At 44.2% G+C, this 18,539-nt stretch overlaps 1 protein-coding gene across 2 annotated transcripts in view; it reads left to right on the top strand.

The window, feature by feature from the left end:
* The first annotated feature begins 285 nt into the window (after positions 1-285).
* DPP4 (dipeptidyl peptidase 4) overlaps positions 286-18,539 on the top strand; it is a 79,039-nt gene continuing 60,785 nt past the window's right edge. For both annotated transcript variants that reach the window (XM_060106551.1, XM_060106550.1), the window contains exons 1-2: positions 286-557; positions 1,092-1,179. In XM_060106551.1, coding sequence (XP_059962534.1) covers positions 552-557; positions 1,092-1,179 — 94 coding nt within the window. In that variant the 5' untranslated portion in view covers positions 286-551. The remainder of the gene's footprint in view (positions 558-1,091; positions 1,180-18,539) is intronic.

The raw sequence follows: 18,539 nt of genomic DNA, 5'->3' as shown, positions 1-18,539 counted from the left end.
CCATTCACTGGCAAAGGACAGAGGCCTGGGTTTTAGCTTCAGCTGCCAGCAGTGAGCTGTGTGTTTGCAGAACCCCGTGCCCTCTCTGGGCTAGGTCCCCTTGCCTGCCCACGCGAGGTTGTGGGAACTGAGCGCAGAGGTCCCTTTCAGTTAAGGCCGACCATGGTCTCCCGCCGGGCTGCAGCAGGTCTGCAGCCTCAGGGCTCGGCATCGGATGCCAGGCGCTGGCTAGACGCTGCTCGGGCGGTCACACCCCTCCTGCGCTCCCAGCAGACGCCCCGTGCCCGGCGCGCCCGTGGGGAGGTGCCTCTCGGGAGTCCCCCGGCCGGGACGCCACTGCCGGGACCCGCCGCGCCTTCGCTCGCAGCCTGCCCGCGGTCCTTTATACCCAGCCGGACCGGCGCTCACTAATGTTTAACTCGGGGTTGAAACTTGGGAGCGCCGAGTGACTGCGCGCCCGGAGCTGCGGAGCTGCACGCGCGTCCGGGAGGCTCGCCTGACTTCTGCCTGCGCTGCCGCTCCGAAAGCTTAGCTCCGAGGAGACGCCGACCATGAAGGTGAGTGAGTAGCTGGCCTCCCCCGCCCCCGCCCCCGCCCCCAGAGCCCCAGGGGCGAGTTGTAGGTGCCTTTTCACCAAACTCTCCCCAGATTGCCCCCAAAGCTTGCGGATCGAAACCAGGGGCTCTCATTAGGCGGAAGCTGCAGGGCCACGCTCTGACAGGTGAAGGGACGCCCCAGGGCTCTCGCCTGGCTCTCGGACCCGCGGGCTTTCTGCTAGAACCCAGGCACCGAGCCTTGGAGAACCTGGAGGGCCACCCGCATAACGCACGCCTGAACCCTCACTTGGCTTCTGAGTTGCAGGCCTAGAGAAGCAAACAATTAAAGTGTTCAGAGGCCAAAAGTTCAAGGGAGACCGCTCTTGCACCCTCCGACTGGCGCGCTCCAAACCCTCCCAGCCCGCGGTGCCTCTCTCCCACTGCGCGCCCGTCAGCAAACCCCGCTGCCTCGGGTGCAGCCCAGGCCCCGACACTCTTACCCAGACTGGGGCCAAGCGGCTGGCTCTAACTGGACGTGATCTGCCCGGCTTGCAGACACCGTGGAAGGTGCTCCTGGGACTGCTGGGGATCGCTGCGCTCGTCACCGTCATCACCGTGCCTGTGGTTCTGCTGAACAAAGGCAGTAAGTTTAAAACATTTGAAAAAGATAAGACAGTTGGAGACCGGGATCAGGTTCTATTTTACCACACCAAGGAGACCTAGGGATTTTGCTGGGGACTGGGTGGGTCGGTGTGCCAGGTCGTCGCTGAGGCTTCGCTGGCGTGGTCGCCGCTTCTAGTGTAGCCGCTAGATTCGCTTCGTTGGTATCCAGTGTTTAGGCTACGAGAGCCTTGCACCTGCCACGTCTTGTGTATGGCAAATACATACTTCCTGAAAATAAGGGGAACTTTTAAGATTTCTTTATGTTAAATTTGAATTTAGTACCTTTTGAATGTAAATTTTAAAAAAACCAACTTTCGTGGCTGTGATTTTCAAAGGAAAAGAGGCAGCGTTCAAAGATCCCAAACAGCAGTAAGGATGTCATAAGGGGAGGGGAAAAAATAAGAAAGCAAGTCCCCAAATACAGTTTTGAGAAAAGACAGTGCTTGGGGAGCCCAGGGGGTTTTCCTTCAGGGATGATGGAAATCCATCAGTTGGAGAGTTGGGATGCAGGAAAATAACTATTTGACCACTTATAGAAGTAAGTATTTCAGAGTTAAATCATAAAGCTGGTATCCATGGTAATATTCAGAGGAGGTGGTATCAGTGATGTTTGGTGGATTCTTTCATTTATATCCACCTTGGTTTCTTTTAGCTTGTCTCACTATTCCAGTTTAGTCCTAGCTCTTAATATAAAACATTCATATAATGAAATACACACTATTGGATGCAAACAAGTGAGAATAACTAGTTTGGGTCTGGCCCTACTTTCCTTTTAAATAGTAACTTTCATGTAAGTATTCACATTCTCGTCAGCCAACTGAGGTGTTTTCTCTGATGGTCTAGTCAACCAGGGAATGTGTAGACAGTGCTTATATACTGAGGGGTCTTATCTAGATTTCAGGTGACCATTCAGAATTAGTTTGTAGAACCATCAAAAATCATGTTTGGCCGGCAATTTCAGGGTCAGGGCAAAGGTGCCAAAGGTTAAATAACTGAGTGTGTTGACCTATTGATAATGATTTTCAGTTACTTAAGAAAGCCATGGTTACCACCATTTTACACTATGAAATGGCAGGCATCTGTCCACTTTTCTGACTCTTTGTTGTGAATTGTTAAAATATAACTGCTTTCATAAAGTGGTACTTTGTATATTTCAACAACCACACACACAAAGCCTTCCTGTAGGAAAAGGACGGGTCACCCATACAATCAGTAAATATGCACATGACCTACATTATGTTCCAGGAACTGTGCTAGCTGCTGCAAATCCAAAGATTAAATTTTATAAATAAAAAGATCCCCGACCTCAGGAAGTTTATAATCTAGTGGGAAACAGATATGCAAACAAATCAAAGTAACCTGGATAGTCCATTCATCTCTAATATATTGCTGAGGCACCCAGGCATCCTTGGAAGAATGGGTAAAACTGTAATTATCAGAACTTCCCTTTTGGAAAGTTGAAAGGAACACTAAACTTGGATAAATAAGCCACTTAAGATGGCAATGAAATGGCTTAGGGGCCTGGGTCATCTATCTGCCTTCCATGGGGTTTGGTTAAGTTAACTACAGGGATTTTGTTTGGCTGGGTGGGGCATACAGACTTGGGAGGGGCTATCTTACCATTTCCCTTAAACCATACTTAGTCACTTCTCCAAATGAAATTTGAACAAAGATTTCAAGGACATTCTCTTGACAGGAACTTCCAGAGAGGTTCACATGTCTAGGTCTAACTATTATTATGATTCAGTGAGAAAATTTAGGGAGGCTTAAGCAAACTTTCTCAGGGGTTAAAAAGATCACTTCTGGGAAAGTGTGGGAAGACTTCTCACAAGAGATTTTTTTTTGTGGGGAGGCCTGAAGAGTTAGTATCAGTTCCTGGAGATAAGTTTTTCCAGAAAATGTGAACGACTTGTGAGTCATCATAGAGACACAAGATCACATCCTCTATCTGGGAACATAAGAGGACTCCTAGCAAGAGAGAAGTGTGGGCAGCAGGGATTTAACCGGTAGATGATGGAGAATTCTAGCATGCCTGAACTGTGGGGCATGACATTGGGAAGGTGGGCTGACATAGGGCAAGGCTGGAGAGGAAGCAAGGGAAGTATCCCTGGAGACTGATGGCACAGAGCAGAATTTGGAAGCTATAGAGCTACTCAGAAATGTGAATGATTAGACTTCCGTAATTGGAAACATAGGGAGTAAGGGGGTAGGGTGGCTAAGAACGCCTCTTGGACTACTGGGTGGAGATGTGGTTTCACTGTGTGCTTTATTTACACTTACACAATAAGTTATTTCTCTTCTTGAATTTCTTAACAGGAATGTATGTATATTTGAGGAGAAAAGGGAAGTTATCTTGCTTCAACTTCAGCGTTATCATAAGGAACAAAGATAAAAGCTCAGGAATGCAGTATTTTTGCTAAATCAGCAATACCATTCCTGGGCTGTGCCACAATGAGGGACAGTCTTTTTACAAAGGATCCAGAGTCATCACCCAAGAAGTGTCCTTCATATTGTCAATCTAGGTTTTCAAGTCAAACAAAACGAGAAAGGAAGAGAGGAAGGGAGGTGGGAGAGAGGAAATATAAATGGAAAGGAAAGGAAAGGGGGATTAAAAAAAAGAAGAGAAAGAAGGAAGGAGGAAAGGAAGAAAGATTTTGATAGAACAAAACAGTCCTAGATTATGTGGAAAGCAAAGAAATAAAGAGCCAAGAAAAAAAGAGGAAGAAATGAGCAAACCCAGGTTCATCCCCTGAGGGGTTGGTTTAAAGGTTAAGTGTTTCCATATGAAAAGCTGACTTTAGCAGAACTCTGGACACACCCAGAGCAGAGAGAGAGAGACCAAGACAGAGAGAGATGGAGGTGTAAGCTTAATACTGTTAATGAATTGTTTTAGAATAAAAACTCTTCGAGGTCAGGGATTATGCATTTCACAAAGCAAAATTAAAAGTTCATCTCCTTCTGTATATATAATAAAGGATTGTATTTTGTTTTAAATCCCTCAAGTATCCTAGTAGAGAAGGATATTGCATATTTGGACATTCAGTTTCTTAGAGAATCAGCAATAAAATGTACAAAAATAATTTACTCACATTGGAATTGTAGAAATCTTCCTGGCCTAGAGGCAATAAAACCTTTTCACTCAGCATTTGTGATCCCTTTAATTCCCTCTTTACATTATATTATAGGCTGAGTTTTTCACAGGCTCCGGACGCGCAGGCTCAGCGGCCATGGCTCACGGGCCCAGCCGCTCTGCGGCATGTGGGATCTTCCCGGACCGGGGCACGAACCCGTGTCCCCTGCATCGGCCGGCGGACTCTCAACCACTGCGCCACCAGGGAAGCCCTAGGCTGAGTTTTTAAAATAACTGTCAAATAGTTTCATTATTGAGTTTTGTCATTTGTCAGAGAGTTTTCTTATTGGGTTTTGTAATGGGACAGAGACATATCTGTTCTTCTTGTGTTCTTTCCACTGCTGTAGCAGTAAATTTCCTCAATACCTTCTTTCAGCACATAGGAAATTTGACTGCTCAGCCATCCACCAGTAATAAAAGAAAACCCAAATGTGAAGGAGACAGGAATAATCAGAGAAAGAAAAGATAACATCTATGAAGTTTGCCTGAGGAAGTCCAGGATCTATTCCAGGTTTAAAAGCACAGAAATGAGCCTGAATGAAAGCTTTGTATATTTCAGAGGACAGGTTCTAAACAGAGAGCCCTGTAAAAGCTCGAGTTGACTCCAGCTCACTCAGTTATCAAGCTTTGTCAAGTGCTCCTGAGGTCAGTGGGTTAGTCTTTTTCAGGCCAGCTATTTTGGCTTTTGGTGCCCCAGCTATAGCATATGCCTTAAATTTCTCTATCTTAGACATCTTGCCTCTCATCTTAAAAGGGATCAGAGAGAAAAAGGGAAGACTATTTGCCCAACTGATGCTTAGAGAAAAATGACATCAAGAGACTGGCTAGAGCTGGATCAGTGTACTTGAAATTTTAAGACTTAACAAAGTGCTGGGACTAAGGAATGTAACTGTAAGTACCTGAAGGACTCCCCTCCTTGTGGAAGAGAAGGCACAAAGGTGTAATAATAACCAACACAGATTCACTCTGTGCCAGGTATTGGGCTGAGGGCTTTCAATACACTTCTCATTTGATCCTTATAGCAACCCTTTGAGATCGGTTATTATCTCCACTTTTACAGAAGATTTACAGAAACCTTGAGAGGGTGCTTTAGTTATTTATTACTGCATAATGAATTGTTCTCAAACTTAAAACAACAAATATTTGTTCTCTCACAGTCTCTATGGGTCAGGAATTTGTCAGAGGCTTAGCTGGCTGTTTCTGGCTGAAGGTCCCTCATGCTGCTGCAGTCAAGATATCATCTGAAGGCTTGACTAGGGCTGGGGGATCCCCTTCCAAGCTCTCTCACGTGGCTGTTAGCCAGAGACCTCAGTTCCCTGTAAAGGATGGGTTTTTCCAAAGGGTGCCAGGGCAGCTGTCTTCCCTTAGAATGAAGCCTATAAGAGAGCAACTGAGTAGAAGCCTCAGAGCTTTTTTGACTTAGCCTCAGAGGTGATGTGCCATCACTTCTGCTGTATTCTATTGGTCACACAAAGCAACCCTGATACAAAGTGAGAGGGCATTACACAAGGGCATGAATATTGGGGTGGAGATCACTGGGGCCATCTTGGAGGCTGGCTACCAAAGTTAAGGAACTTGATCGAAGTTCCACAGAGTTGGCGTTTCACGCTCAGGCACCGTGCCTCTAGAGCTGGTACTTTGTGATCAAGTATAAAGTTAATGTGGCCATATTAGCATAAATGTTACAACTTCCTATTTATATGACTATATTTAATTTCATGACTGCTAATCCCTGGATGCCAGTGTTCTGGGGAAGAGTGCCTGCTGCTGCCTGTTTTCCTACACAGAGCTGTAGAGGAGCAACAACTTCCAGCCCAGGACTGACATCCCACTCTTCTGACTCGTCTTATTAAGTGTTTTCAGTGGCAGTAGTAAGTCCAGATTTAGTACTTGCACTGGATTACACTTGTTTTGTTTCCAATGTATGCTGTGTTATTTCATCTGATCTTCACAAAACAATCCACGTCAGAGGAGGTATTAATTTCCTGACCAGTTACACTTAAGAAACTGAGGTATAAAAGTTTAGTGCTTTGTGAGGAAGTACTAGAGCTTGGGAATTCAAATCTTGTAACTTCTAGTCTTCTCTGAGTCTGCTGGTTTCCATGAATAACTGTTTTAGAGAAATGCTTTGGTGGAAACTTTTGTAACTTAAAGATTAATCACTGCTTTATGGCTTGATGCTAACCCTTGCATTACTGTAAATCAATTATCTTGTAAGTATTTTCACCTTTAGTCTTCACAGGTCCATTATGACTTCCCAAAAAGGGCGTATCTCTCAGAGAGCAAACTGAAACCACAAAATTAGCACTTCTGTGTTAGCTGTTTTATTTTTGCAGTTTTGTATGATACTTCAAAATGATAACTTCCTGGGAAATTTCTTCAAACTTAATGATAAACCATTTGCTTTCGTTAACTGACCACATTAATGAGCACATTTCTTCATTATTTCGTCCACTGGAGAAGCAAGTAGACCCATGAGCTTAGGTCACGTGTTTCAGCATCTAAGGCCCAGGAAGCCAAGGTAATTTAAGGCAGAGCGAAAGCCAGCAGGGACTTTGTTCCCAGCAACCTGAGGGCCAAGGTGGCGTAGGATGTGCAACATAGAAAGAAGGGCAAGGGGGGTGAATATTAAGTGGGTAACACCACCCACCCCTTCCCTGACTTAACTGTGGGTCCCCCCAAACTGGCTGGGTGGCCCTTGCATCCTTAACACCATCTCTGTGGGGCTGGGACCCCATCTTCTTATTTTCCTCAGTTGTTTTAAAGCCAGACCTGCTCAGGTCCATGAATATCATGAATGGCTCCCATTTCCCTATTATATTCCTTTATTCTTTTATTCCAGGCAGGAAACTCTTGTTGTATGAGATTTAAAACCTCTGAAGGTCTAAGGTCCTATATGGGCCAGAGGCGATATTTGTGAACTCTCCTGTGTGTACTGAATGCTTACTGCATGGCAGCTATTGTTGCAGGTACAAGGGATGAGGCTCTAAACAGTAGAGGCAAAGAGCCTGCTCCCGTGGGCCTTTACAGTCATGGGGCGGACAGATAGCAGGCAAGCTGAGTACTGTCTGAGTACTTTCAGACCGTGATACAGGCTAGGACAAAAATAAAGTGTGGTCAAGAGGATGGAGGGACACAAGAAGGAGTTTCTCTGTTTCACGCATGAGTGTGGCATGATCTTGTTTCTCTTTCTAAAGTGCCTCTGACTCTGGTATAGATAATGGTGGAGGGTGGGAAGTGGATTATCCAGGTGAGAAATGATGCCAGCTTGGACAGGGTGTTAGCACCAGAAGGAGGAGAGATAAAGATGACTCCTTGAACAGTCGGCTGGCTAGCCCGAGTGGAAACCTTTTTCTTGCCCTCATGGCTCTATCCTTCCCAGAAGAGCTAATCTGCAGTGGTCCCTCCAGTTCCCTCATCCTACTAGATACACTTCCTCTTTCCAAGGCAGGTCTCGGGAGGGCCTTCTACATCTTGCACTCGGCATATCAGCAGAAAGTAATTCTCCAGGGAGATCCCACATGCCGCGGAGCGGCTGGGCCCATGAGCCATGGTCGCTGGGCCTGCGCGTCTGGAGCCTGTGCTCCACAACGGGGGAGGCCACAGCCGTGAGAGGCCCGCGTATCGCAAAAAAAAAAAAAGCAAATATTTATTGAACATTTTCTACGTTAGGTACTTTGTTGGTCCTTGGAAATATAAAAATAATAGATATGGCCCTTGCCCTCAAATAATTCTTAATCTTAAAGGAAACATAAACATTAACTACAATAAAAAGGGCTAAGTGTCCCTCTAGTAAATGATCAAAGTGCTGTGGAAGTTCTAAAGAGAACATGATAAATGCTGCTCAGGGAAGTTCATATATGGAAACCAACCAAGCTTAAAGGGTTAATAATTAATGGGCCTGAATACAACCTTTCCGATCTTGGAGCCATCAGACTGGCTCCCAGGCATGCAGTTCACCTACGTGTTTATCCCTCAACAGTTTACAGCCCCGACCCCCGATTCTGTATGCAGTTTATGTCAGAGAGAATACTTTTGGCTGCACATAACAGAATACCTGGCCCAAAGTTGTTTAAACTATAGACTCTTATTGTTAGCATCTTCCGTAATTGGAAGTGCAGAGGTAGGCAGTTCTAGAGTTTGTTAAAACAGTGGCCCCACAGCTTCCTCCAGGGCCCAGGGTCTCTGCGTCTTTCAGCTCTGCTGGTCTCACACTGTTACTTTCGTTCTCAAGCTTGTCCTCTCAGGTCGAGCATAGCTGCTGCTGCTATGTGTCATTCGTCACACAGCCATTTCACAAGGCAGGGAGGATGCTCTTCCTCATTCATAGTCTGTTCTATCAGGGAGGAAAACTACTTCTACAAGTTCCCTGGCCCAAGGCAGACTTTCCCTCATGTCTCCTTGGCCAGACTTGTGTCATTTGTCCATTCTAAACCCATCTCTGGCAAGGGGAAAGGATTACCAAGCTTGGACTAGATTAACAAAGACTAACCTTTCTGGGACCAGGAGGGAGCTCCTTCCTCAGCCCTTGGAAGGGGAAAAAGAATTACCTAAGTTGAACTGGGGATTCTAAAATGAAGAAATGGGAGGTCTATGCAAGTGTATCAGATATTTTATGATTGCTCATTTTTCATTACACTGGAAAAATTTAATTTACTAGCAAAAGAAAATAGATGTCAAGCCAGCTCTGATCTCCAAAGAATCCAATCATATAACTCTCTCCCTCTCTTCTCACTTTCCTTCCTAACCAAAGAGTTTATTGTAAAGCAGGGTATTTTGACGCTGTCTTTTTGATCCTGAAGGCATTTTGAGCCCAGCACTTGCTTTCTGTTATTATCCAAAATGATTGAGAATAGGGAAGAATTGAGTTTGTAACATTTAAGATACAAATCTGAGAAAATGGAGGGGGTCAGAAATTTCTGAGGGAAACTACTCTCAATTTTCTCATTAAAAGCACATATAAACTGTTGTATTTTATCCAATTCATAATGGGAAAATGTGGCAGGAATCAGTTAACATAAAACAAAACAGTCAACATAAAGAAGTTTAAAAATACATGGTAAAAGTTAGACCTGTAAAAGTTGACCCAGGAAAGTAGCATTTGAAATAATCTACATGGTAATGATTTCATTAAGATGAAAATGGTTTGACTGGACTGAAAAGAAAATCCAGAACTCCAAAAAAATCAAGCAGCCCCTTCATACTAGCTGGTGATCCCCATGCCCCGACCCCTACCCCGTGCTCCCCCACTGCTCCCTCACCTACTCACGTATCTCCTCTCCCCAGGCCTCCAGCACCTCCCCACGGTCATTCTTAGCTGACAGCCAACCTTGCTTTCTGTTTTAAGGAGAAAACTAAGGCTATTAGAAGAGAAGGTCCTCAATTCCCACCAGCCCCCTCTCAGCACCTGCCCAAGGCAAAACCCTTCTTTGTACACTGACCTCAGCCCCTTTCACTTACTAAGAGATGTGGCTGCAGCTATTTCCTCTGTCCACTGCACTGTCATTTTCCCCTCTTTCTATAAATATGCTGTAAATCTCTCACATCCTGAAAGAAAGGGAGGGAGGGAGGAAGGGAGGGAGGGAGGGAGGGAGGGAAGGAGGGAGAGAGGAAGATCCTCTCTGTACCCCACATCCCTGCCCACCTCCCAGTCCCTTTCCCTGCTCCCGTTACCAAAAAACTCCTGGAAGAGTTTTCTATTTTCTTTGTCTGCTGTTTCTCTCCCACTCCCTCTTAAACTCACTGACATGAGGCCTATCCTCACCCATCACTAAAATGTTTGGCTGTGCTCGCGTCAAAGTCCCTAACCTCTGTGTTGCTGAGTCCAGGGCTCAGTTCTCCCTCCGAGTCTCCCATTCCCTGTCAGTTGATCATGCTTCTTCTCCCCTCCTCTGGGTTTCTACTCTCTCCTAGTTTTTCCTTCTGCACCTCCACATGCTCCCTTCCATTCTCCTTAGGGGTTCCTCCTCCTGTCTGACTTCTATTTTTAACATCTTTATTGGAGTATGATTGCTTTACAATGGTGTGTTAGTTTCTGCTGTATAACAAAGTGAATCAGCTATATGTATACATATATCCCCATATCCCCACCCTCTTGCGTCTCCCTCCCTCCCACCCTCCCTATCCCACCCCTCTAGGTGGTCACAAAGCACCGAGCTGATCTCCCTGTGCTATGCAGCTGCTTCCCACTAGCTGTCTACTTTACATTTGTTAGTGTATATATGTCCATGCCACTCTCTCAGTTCATCCCAGCTTACCCTTCCCCCTCCCCGTATCATATCTGACTTCTAACCTTGGACTCCAAGGCTTCATCCTGGAACCTCTTCTTCTTTCCCCCAAGTGATCTCATCTACTCCCTTGGCCTTAAACACCATCTATAACCTGACAACAACACCCAAATTTATATCTCCAGACCAGACCTCTTTCCTGAGCTCTACATGCATATGTGCAACCATTGAGTGGACATCTCCATTTTGATGCTATTAGCATCTCAAAGTAACATCTCCCAAAACCTTTTAATCCCCTCAAACTTATTCCTCCCTTAATACATCTGGTCTCAGCAAATAGCAATTCATTTGTTTTTCAGTTACTGAGGCCAAAATTCATGCAGTTCTCAACTCCTCTCCCTTGTTCACACTCAACATCCAATTGGTCAGCAAATCCTATCACTTCTACCTTCATGTTCTTTCAGAATTTGGCCGTATCTCAGCACCTCCACTATTACCACCCTAGTCCAAGGCACCATCACCTTTCACCTGAAATATTGCAAAAATCTCCCTATTTCTCTTCTTACTCCCTGCAGTGTATTCTCAACACAGCTGGCAAGATGACTGTGATAGGCAGAATTCTAAACTGATTCCCCAGGTTTCCTCCCTGCCCCGTGTGCTAATCTCTGCCTAATCACTGAGATTATGAATATAATGGATTTTATCCTGGTGGTTAGGTGATGTTATATGATGGCATAATCAGCTTTAAGAAAGGGAGATGACCTGGGTGAGCCTGATCTAATCACATGAGCCCTTAAAAAGCAGAGTTTTGGGCTTCCCTGGTGGCTCAGTGGTTGAGAGTCCGCCTGCCGATGCAGGGGACACAGGTTTGTGCCCCGGTCTGGGAAGATCCCACATGCCGCGGAGCGGCTGGGCCTGTGAGCCATGACTGCTGAGCCTGCGCGTCCGGAGCCTGTGCTCCACAACGGGAGAGGCCACAACAGTGAGAGGCCCGCGTACAGCAAAAAAAAAAAAAAAGAAAAGCAGAGTTTCTCTAGCACTTCACTGTGACACTTAACTTCCTAACATAAGGCGTTGTTTATTTACTGTTTGCTCCTATGTCTCCCCCCCCATTAGAATGTAAGCTTCACGAGGGCAAGAATTTTTTATGTTTTGTTCACTCGTATCTCTAGTGCTCAGAACATTGAAGAACAGAGTGGGTGCTTTCCTAGGGCCGCCGTAACAAATACCATACACTGAGTGGCTTAAAACAACAAAAATTTATTCTTCCACAGTTATGAAGCCCAGAAGTCCAAAATCAAGGTGTCGTCAGGGCCACGCTCCCTCTGAAGCCTCCAGGGAAGAATCCTTCTTTGCTTCATCCAGCTTCTGGTGGTTACTGGCAACCACCTTGACTTGTAGCTGTATGACTCCAATTTCTCCTTTCATTGTCACATGGCCTTCTTCCCTTTCTGTCTCCACATGGTCCTCTTCATTTTCCAAGTCAGCAAAAGCATGTTTTGCATGGCCTTCTTATAAGGACACCCCCTAATCTCGTATGACCTCATCTTAACTAACTACATCTACAAAACCCCTATTTCCAACTAAGGTCACTTTCTGAGGTTCCCAGTGGACATGAATTTTGGGAGGTGGGGAAACTATTCAACCCGGTACAGCTTGACAAACATTTGGTGAATTAAAGAAATTGTCTTAGAGCTCATGTAAAAACATATTTTTGATGAACATTTACTTTAATTCTGATTAAAATTCTTATATTCCTAAATATGGGGTCAAGTCATCCACTACTAGATCACGCATACCTATTCGTAGAGTATAGTGCCAGCAGCTGTTTGATAAAATAAATTCATCCTTTCAGCTTACTTACAGACCAGTGAAGACATGACTGTTCAGATTAAATATTTAACTAATGATAGAAGATTACTTGATTAATTGGCAAACTATATGGTATAGAAAATAAGCATTGAAGAAGATGATGTTGGGGCTTCCTTGGTGGCGCAGTGGTTAAGAATCCGCCTGCCAATGCAGGGAACACGGGTTCGAGCCTTGGTCCAGGAAGATCCCACATGCCGCGGAGCAACTAAGCCCGTGCACCACAACTACTGAGCCCACGTGCCACAACTACTGAAGACCGCGCACCTAGAGCCCCGCAACAAGAGAAGCCACTGCAACGAGAAGCCCGGGCACCGCAACGAAGAGTAGCCCCCGCTCACCGCAACTAGAGAAACCCTGTGCACAGCAATGAAGACCTGACCCAACACAGCCATAAATAAATAAATAAATAACAAAACAAAACAAAAAAAGAGAAAAACAAAAAAAAAAGAAGATGATGTTGTAGCAAAGTGTAGTGTACGGAGTGAGGGGTAGTTCCAGAGGCATGAGGAAGGACCATGAAAAACTGAAGGCCACAGATGCGGATTGTTTATTTGAGAAGTAGGCTGATAAATACAAGAAGAGAAATGGGAAGATGGCTGCCAGAGTCCACAGGGTCAGTAAGTATTTGTTTGATATGGGTACACCCTGTGCATGCTTATGGAGAGGGCAGAAGTAAGCAGTGAAAACAAAATGAAGATACTGAGGGAGAAGAGATGAAACAGAGACCCTAAGAAATCAAGAGGACCAGGATCTGAGGCCCGGGGCAGGTCCGCATCTGCATCCGAGTGCTGAGGAAAGGGTTAAAGAGTGGAGGAAGGGACAGACAGAAGTGGAAAGCAGAGTAACAAACAAGCCCCTGTGGTGGCTCTAAAGGAGGAATCGCTGAATCTTTTCACTGGACAAGTTCCCACTCTTTTGAAAATGTGTACTGCAGGGCCTGAGTTGTTCAAGATTTGTCATGTTTAAGATCTAGGAAACATGAAAAAAAAAGGTGGGGGCGGGGAGAAAAGAAACCTATTATAAAGCTTGCATGGCTACTTTTTATGAGTGTAGGGAAAAGATGATGAGAGTTAGCAGCTGTACCATGGAAGAGAGGAGGAGGGTAGTACAACCTTCTTTCCAGAAGTCACAGAGTTGCCATCCTTAATAACACTCCAGAGAGAAAATTCTAGGGTTTTCAGAAAGAATTGATGCCCCTCTGACTTCGGAGTGCTAGAACAAATTATGTTCTAACGTAACCTACCAACTGTCCCAGGTCCAAATGATACTACCAAGCTGCCTGTTTAGATTATTTGCAAAGATTGAATCCAGACACTTCCATAAAGTCTAATCCATCTATGCTAACTCACAAAAAACTGCCAACAAGCATTTACCATGTACCTCACTCTGCTGCATACTTCGGTAGTTTAGAGCAGTGGTTATAACCACAGGCTTCAGAACCCTATTGCCTAGGGCTTACTAGTCATGAAACTTGAGTCTGGTTACTATCTGCACCTCAGTTTCCTTACCCGTAAAATTGGGATGAAAATAAGTTAATAAGTGTACAATGCCTAGAATAGCCCAGCACATTGGAAGGTCACTATAAGTATCTGTAATGATTACTCTTTATATATTTTTAACCTAAAAAAAATTTTTTAACAGTCCCAGAGACAGGCATTATAATAATACTTGTTTCACACTCCTGAAAGTTTTGCTGGGTGAATGCTGGAAAGGGCAATTTCTATGGCAGTTTTGTTTTCCAGTGATCAGTTTCCTCACCTCCTGGCAGACAAACAGTTGTCACAGAGAGTAGCCTTGTTAATAATGCCTGTAAATCTTTCTGGAAAGTTCTTCAGTGACTTGGTATTAGAACTTTCAGCTTCCCCAAATGCTGATGTTCTCTAATCAGTTTTCTTTCCAAACTAATCATTTCTAGCTTGCACCGTGACCTCCCAGTGATGTCTCACTACAACTACTACTGCTAAAAACCAGCCCTTTGCTAAAATAGTTGCTTGTTTCACGGGCCTGTGTGTCATTTATTTATACAGTGAAGATGTTTCCACCTTTCAGCTCTTTCTCATCCCCTTGGATTACACTGGCTTAATGTCAGTTGACATAGTGGGTTGTAAAAGCCTTGTCAATATTAATTATGGCCACTGTTATCCAGTCCTGATTATTCCCAGAAGAGTCCTAACAAGGGGTGAGGGAGTAACTATAATCAGAATAAAAAAATAGGGCAATTTCCATTTCAAAAGGGAATAAAGCCATCCTGATGCCCTGTTTAGTGTTGGCTTCCTATGTGTGCTGAATCTCCTGGCTCTTCACTGGGGTGAGGGCAGGGTGAACTGGGCAGGGTGAACTGGATTTAGTTCAGGCAGTCCCTTTGGCCTTGCCTTTCTTCACCAGTGGCTATAGACATCTTCATCTTGACCTGAACTTTGAGACATGAATATTCTGCCCACTTTCACTTCTCTGCCGTATATATTGGAATCTTATGTTGGTAGTCATATTTTTCAAGGCAGTTAGAATTTCAGTCTCAGCATCTGTCTTTCAAACTGGTCTTGGGAGCTTTGTGTGTGTGTGTGTGTGTGTGTAGCTGACCATTCTGAAGAATGTCTAGATAGGGTCGTCAAGCTACAATCAGGGCTGGCTGATTAATTTTGTAAATTAAGTTTTATTCGGAATACAGCCTTTTCTATGCATTTAGATGTTGTCTGTGGCTGTTTTCAGGCTACAGTGGCCGACTTGAGGAGTTGCAAAGCCTAAAATATTTACCATCTGGTCCTATAAGAAAATGTTTGCCAACCCCAGGTCTAGATATTGTAATCTTACAGCTGAAAGAGACCTTCTTATTTTACAGGTAAGTTGTGTAAATCCTCGCAGAGACGTGATGAACACGGAAATTGCACTAGATGTTTCAGCAGAGAAATTTGATATAAAAATTGGTTACACACATTAAAGAGCAAAAGAAAAAAATATGAGATAAGTGAGAGACAGGAGCTGTAGGAAGAAGCTATCTCTAGGGCTTGGGAAAAAGGAGAAGAGGGACATAGAAGTTCTGGGCTCTAAGCTCCAAGGTGTGTGAGGCAGGCAACTGAGAGGCAGGATGCAACAGGTTCAGGTATAAAAAGAAAAGCAGGAGGCTGGGACAGGTGCTCCTCGGGGCACCTGCTGACAGGACCAGCAAGATAAAGGTGTCCCTCCTGTTCTCCTACTGACTCCACTCCTTCTCTGTGTTTCCCTAATGGCAGGACCTAACAGGAAGCCTACAGGTGAAGGGGTCTGGGAAACACAGCTGTAGACCCCCTTCCCAGCATTACTGAGCAAAGAATAGAAGTGTGTGTTTGAGCTGATAGACAATAGGTAAATGACGGTCACAGGCGTAGAGAAGTGAGAATGCCTGGTGACAGCGAGTGGAAGGCTGGAACCTGAGGCTCCTGTCCTCGCTCTATTTAGACCCACCTGGCCCAGTGCACTGCTTTCCTACTTACCAGCCTCTTGGAGTTCACGATGCTCACATTTAGAGCTGTGTTCCTGTGTTTGTGCTCTCCTGTTTATGTTGTCTGGCTTTTATCTTTTCATTTGACAAATATTTATGAAGTGCCTTCTACGGCCAGGCACCATCTAGGCCGTACTGAGAAAACTAGCAAACAAAATGTAACAAAACACAATCAATGTCCTCCTGGAGCTCACAGACAGTCAAGAGAGGCAGACGATAAATAAGTAAAAACTAGAGTACGTTAGATGGCATCACTGCTGAGGAAAAAAGTGTCAAGCCAGGAAGGGCGATACAAAGAGAATTTCTTAACCATGGGGTTGTAAATGTTAGTCCAGGAAAGGAAGGTGACATTTAAATAAAGACCTAAAGGAGGTGGGGAACAAGCTTTGGGCACATCTGAGGGGAAGAATATTCCAGGCAGAGAGTGTAGCAAATTCAAAGTCTCTGAGGCAGAAGTGGGCCCAGTGTGTCTGAGGAAGAGCGGGGAGGCCAGAGCAGATGGAGTGGAGGGAAAAGAGGAGAAGGAGGGCAGAGTCACGACACCGATAACCCCTCATTGTTTCCTTTTTTCCAAATTTTTGCTATTCTGGAAAATGTGCATGGTACCAGTTGGTTGGCCTTTCAGAGTAGACCTTTGAAAATACAGCGATTACATCCCTAACAAAAGTTTGGTCATCTGACACTCTGATCTTAGAGTAAATGCTTAGAGTACACAGCCCCAGATTCAAGGGCTCCAGCTCAATGGCAATGCATTTTTCAGATGCACTTGATGTCCCTGGGATGTTTCTCTTATTGAGAAGGGAAATCCGGTGATAGTGATTATATTTTAATGCCTCCTGTGTATAGTAATCAGAGAAGTATCACTTTTCACAATTCCTCTAATTCCTCTCAAGTCCACCATTTTCCCTCCATGTGATGGTATTCCCGCTGTGGATGGTATTAAACTTGTCGAAGGAGGAAGTGATGCTCGTCAGTACTTAGCAAATGATTCAATAGTACTTATCCTAGATGCTTTCTCAACGTGATGCTCTTATGCTTTCTTGTTAGGATCATTTGGGATTTGAACACAGTGAAAGTTAATTAGCTATTATTTTATTGCAGTGAAATTCCTCATCTCAGCAGCACTGCTAGGTACTCCAAGGGAGAGACTCTTTCATCTTTGGATCCTGATTGCCTAGCACATGCTTGGAACAAAATAATAATAAAGAGTTTAACCTATCTGGAGGGCTTCCTAAATTTTAAATCCTGAGCTAAGAACTTTGCATACATTATCTCATTTCATCATGACAGATCGCTAGGGGCTAGATAGTGCTATTATTATCATTTTATAGATTACCAAGTTGAGGTTTTGAAAGATTCAGTAACTTTCCTAAGGCTCCTGTGCAAGAATTAGGCCTGGGTTCAAATTCAGGCTCTCTGATTTCAAAGCCACCAGGGACCCAACCCCTTATCGGTATTTGTTGAATCATGGGTGATGGGTGGCAGCCCGCATGTGCTGCTGGAGAATAAAGGATGGGAGCAACTTTCCAGTCAATTTCTTCTGCCTTCTTGATTTTTCTTCCTCTGTCCCAATGTCAAGGCTGCTATTTTGCTAGAGCAAATTCTAAAGTAACACTCATTTTATTTCCTTAGCATCAGTATAAAATGTTAACTGATTACCATATGGAACACAAGAACTCTATAACCAGATATCTATTCCCCATGTTTAACAACTTTATGAGTTTATGAGCTGTAAAGAGCACTTTTCCTTTTAGTTGCCTTTCATTAGCCATTTATTTACCAAAACAGTTTATCTTTCTGAGGTAGAAATATTTTATATCACAGTTTCATGCAGACCAAAAAAGGTTATTATTAATGAATATTAAAAAATTCAAAATATCCTGTAATCATAAAATAACCATTGGTTAAAGCAAGACTATTCTGTAGAACTACACCACTCTCTTACTTAGATCTCACCATTCTGGAATTCCTTTTATTCAGAAATGATTCTGATCCTACAACCAGGACTCATTAAGATACCATACACTTTCATGATAAATTTTTATTAAGTTGAACCATTTTAAAAGCTGTTATCCTGCCATTTTCGACTGATAAAAATGGCATTTTTGTATGGTTCAACCTAATAGTTGGTCTCACCAAAACAGTAAAGTATAAAGTTGTTAACTGTTTTTTGATTTTTAAATTCAAGGAGACATGAATCTAGGAGTTTCTGTGTAAACTGATGGGTAACATATGATTAACTGCTCTGCTTGGCTAGCATAATGCTTTAAACTGATAAGTCAAATAAACGATATGTCCCAGGCCCACCAGGAAGACCACATTAGCAGCCAAAGACCTTCATCTGTTGTTGCACGGGTGCCCTGTCAGGGAGCAATCAGACAAGGAAAGAGAAATGTGGGCGAGTCCTCTGGTGTTTGACAGAATAGGTTGTAACTTGGCAGCAAACTATGAACTTGCTAAAGGTCAAAACCTGGACTTGGCATTCACGTCTCACAGAACTCGCTTATCTAGATGTTTCGAAAGAGTCTTCGAGTTGCGCTGCTTTTCAAATGACAAGGCAAAAAACAAGAAACATTTGCTGCTCTGCTTGTTCCAGTTTTGCAGTGGTGTTTGGGGTCTGGGGAGCCAGGATA

This window comes from Mesoplodon densirostris, chromosome 8 (assembly GCF_025265405.1).
Source record: "Mesoplodon densirostris isolate mMesDen1 chromosome 8, mMesDen1 primary haplotype, whole genome shotgun sequence".
Lineage (NCBI taxonomy): Eukaryota > Metazoa > Chordata > Mammalia > Artiodactyla > Ziphiidae > Mesoplodon > Mesoplodon densirostris.
Note: the sequence above shows the minus strand (reverse complement) of the source record. Positions and strands in the feature narration are given on the sequence as shown.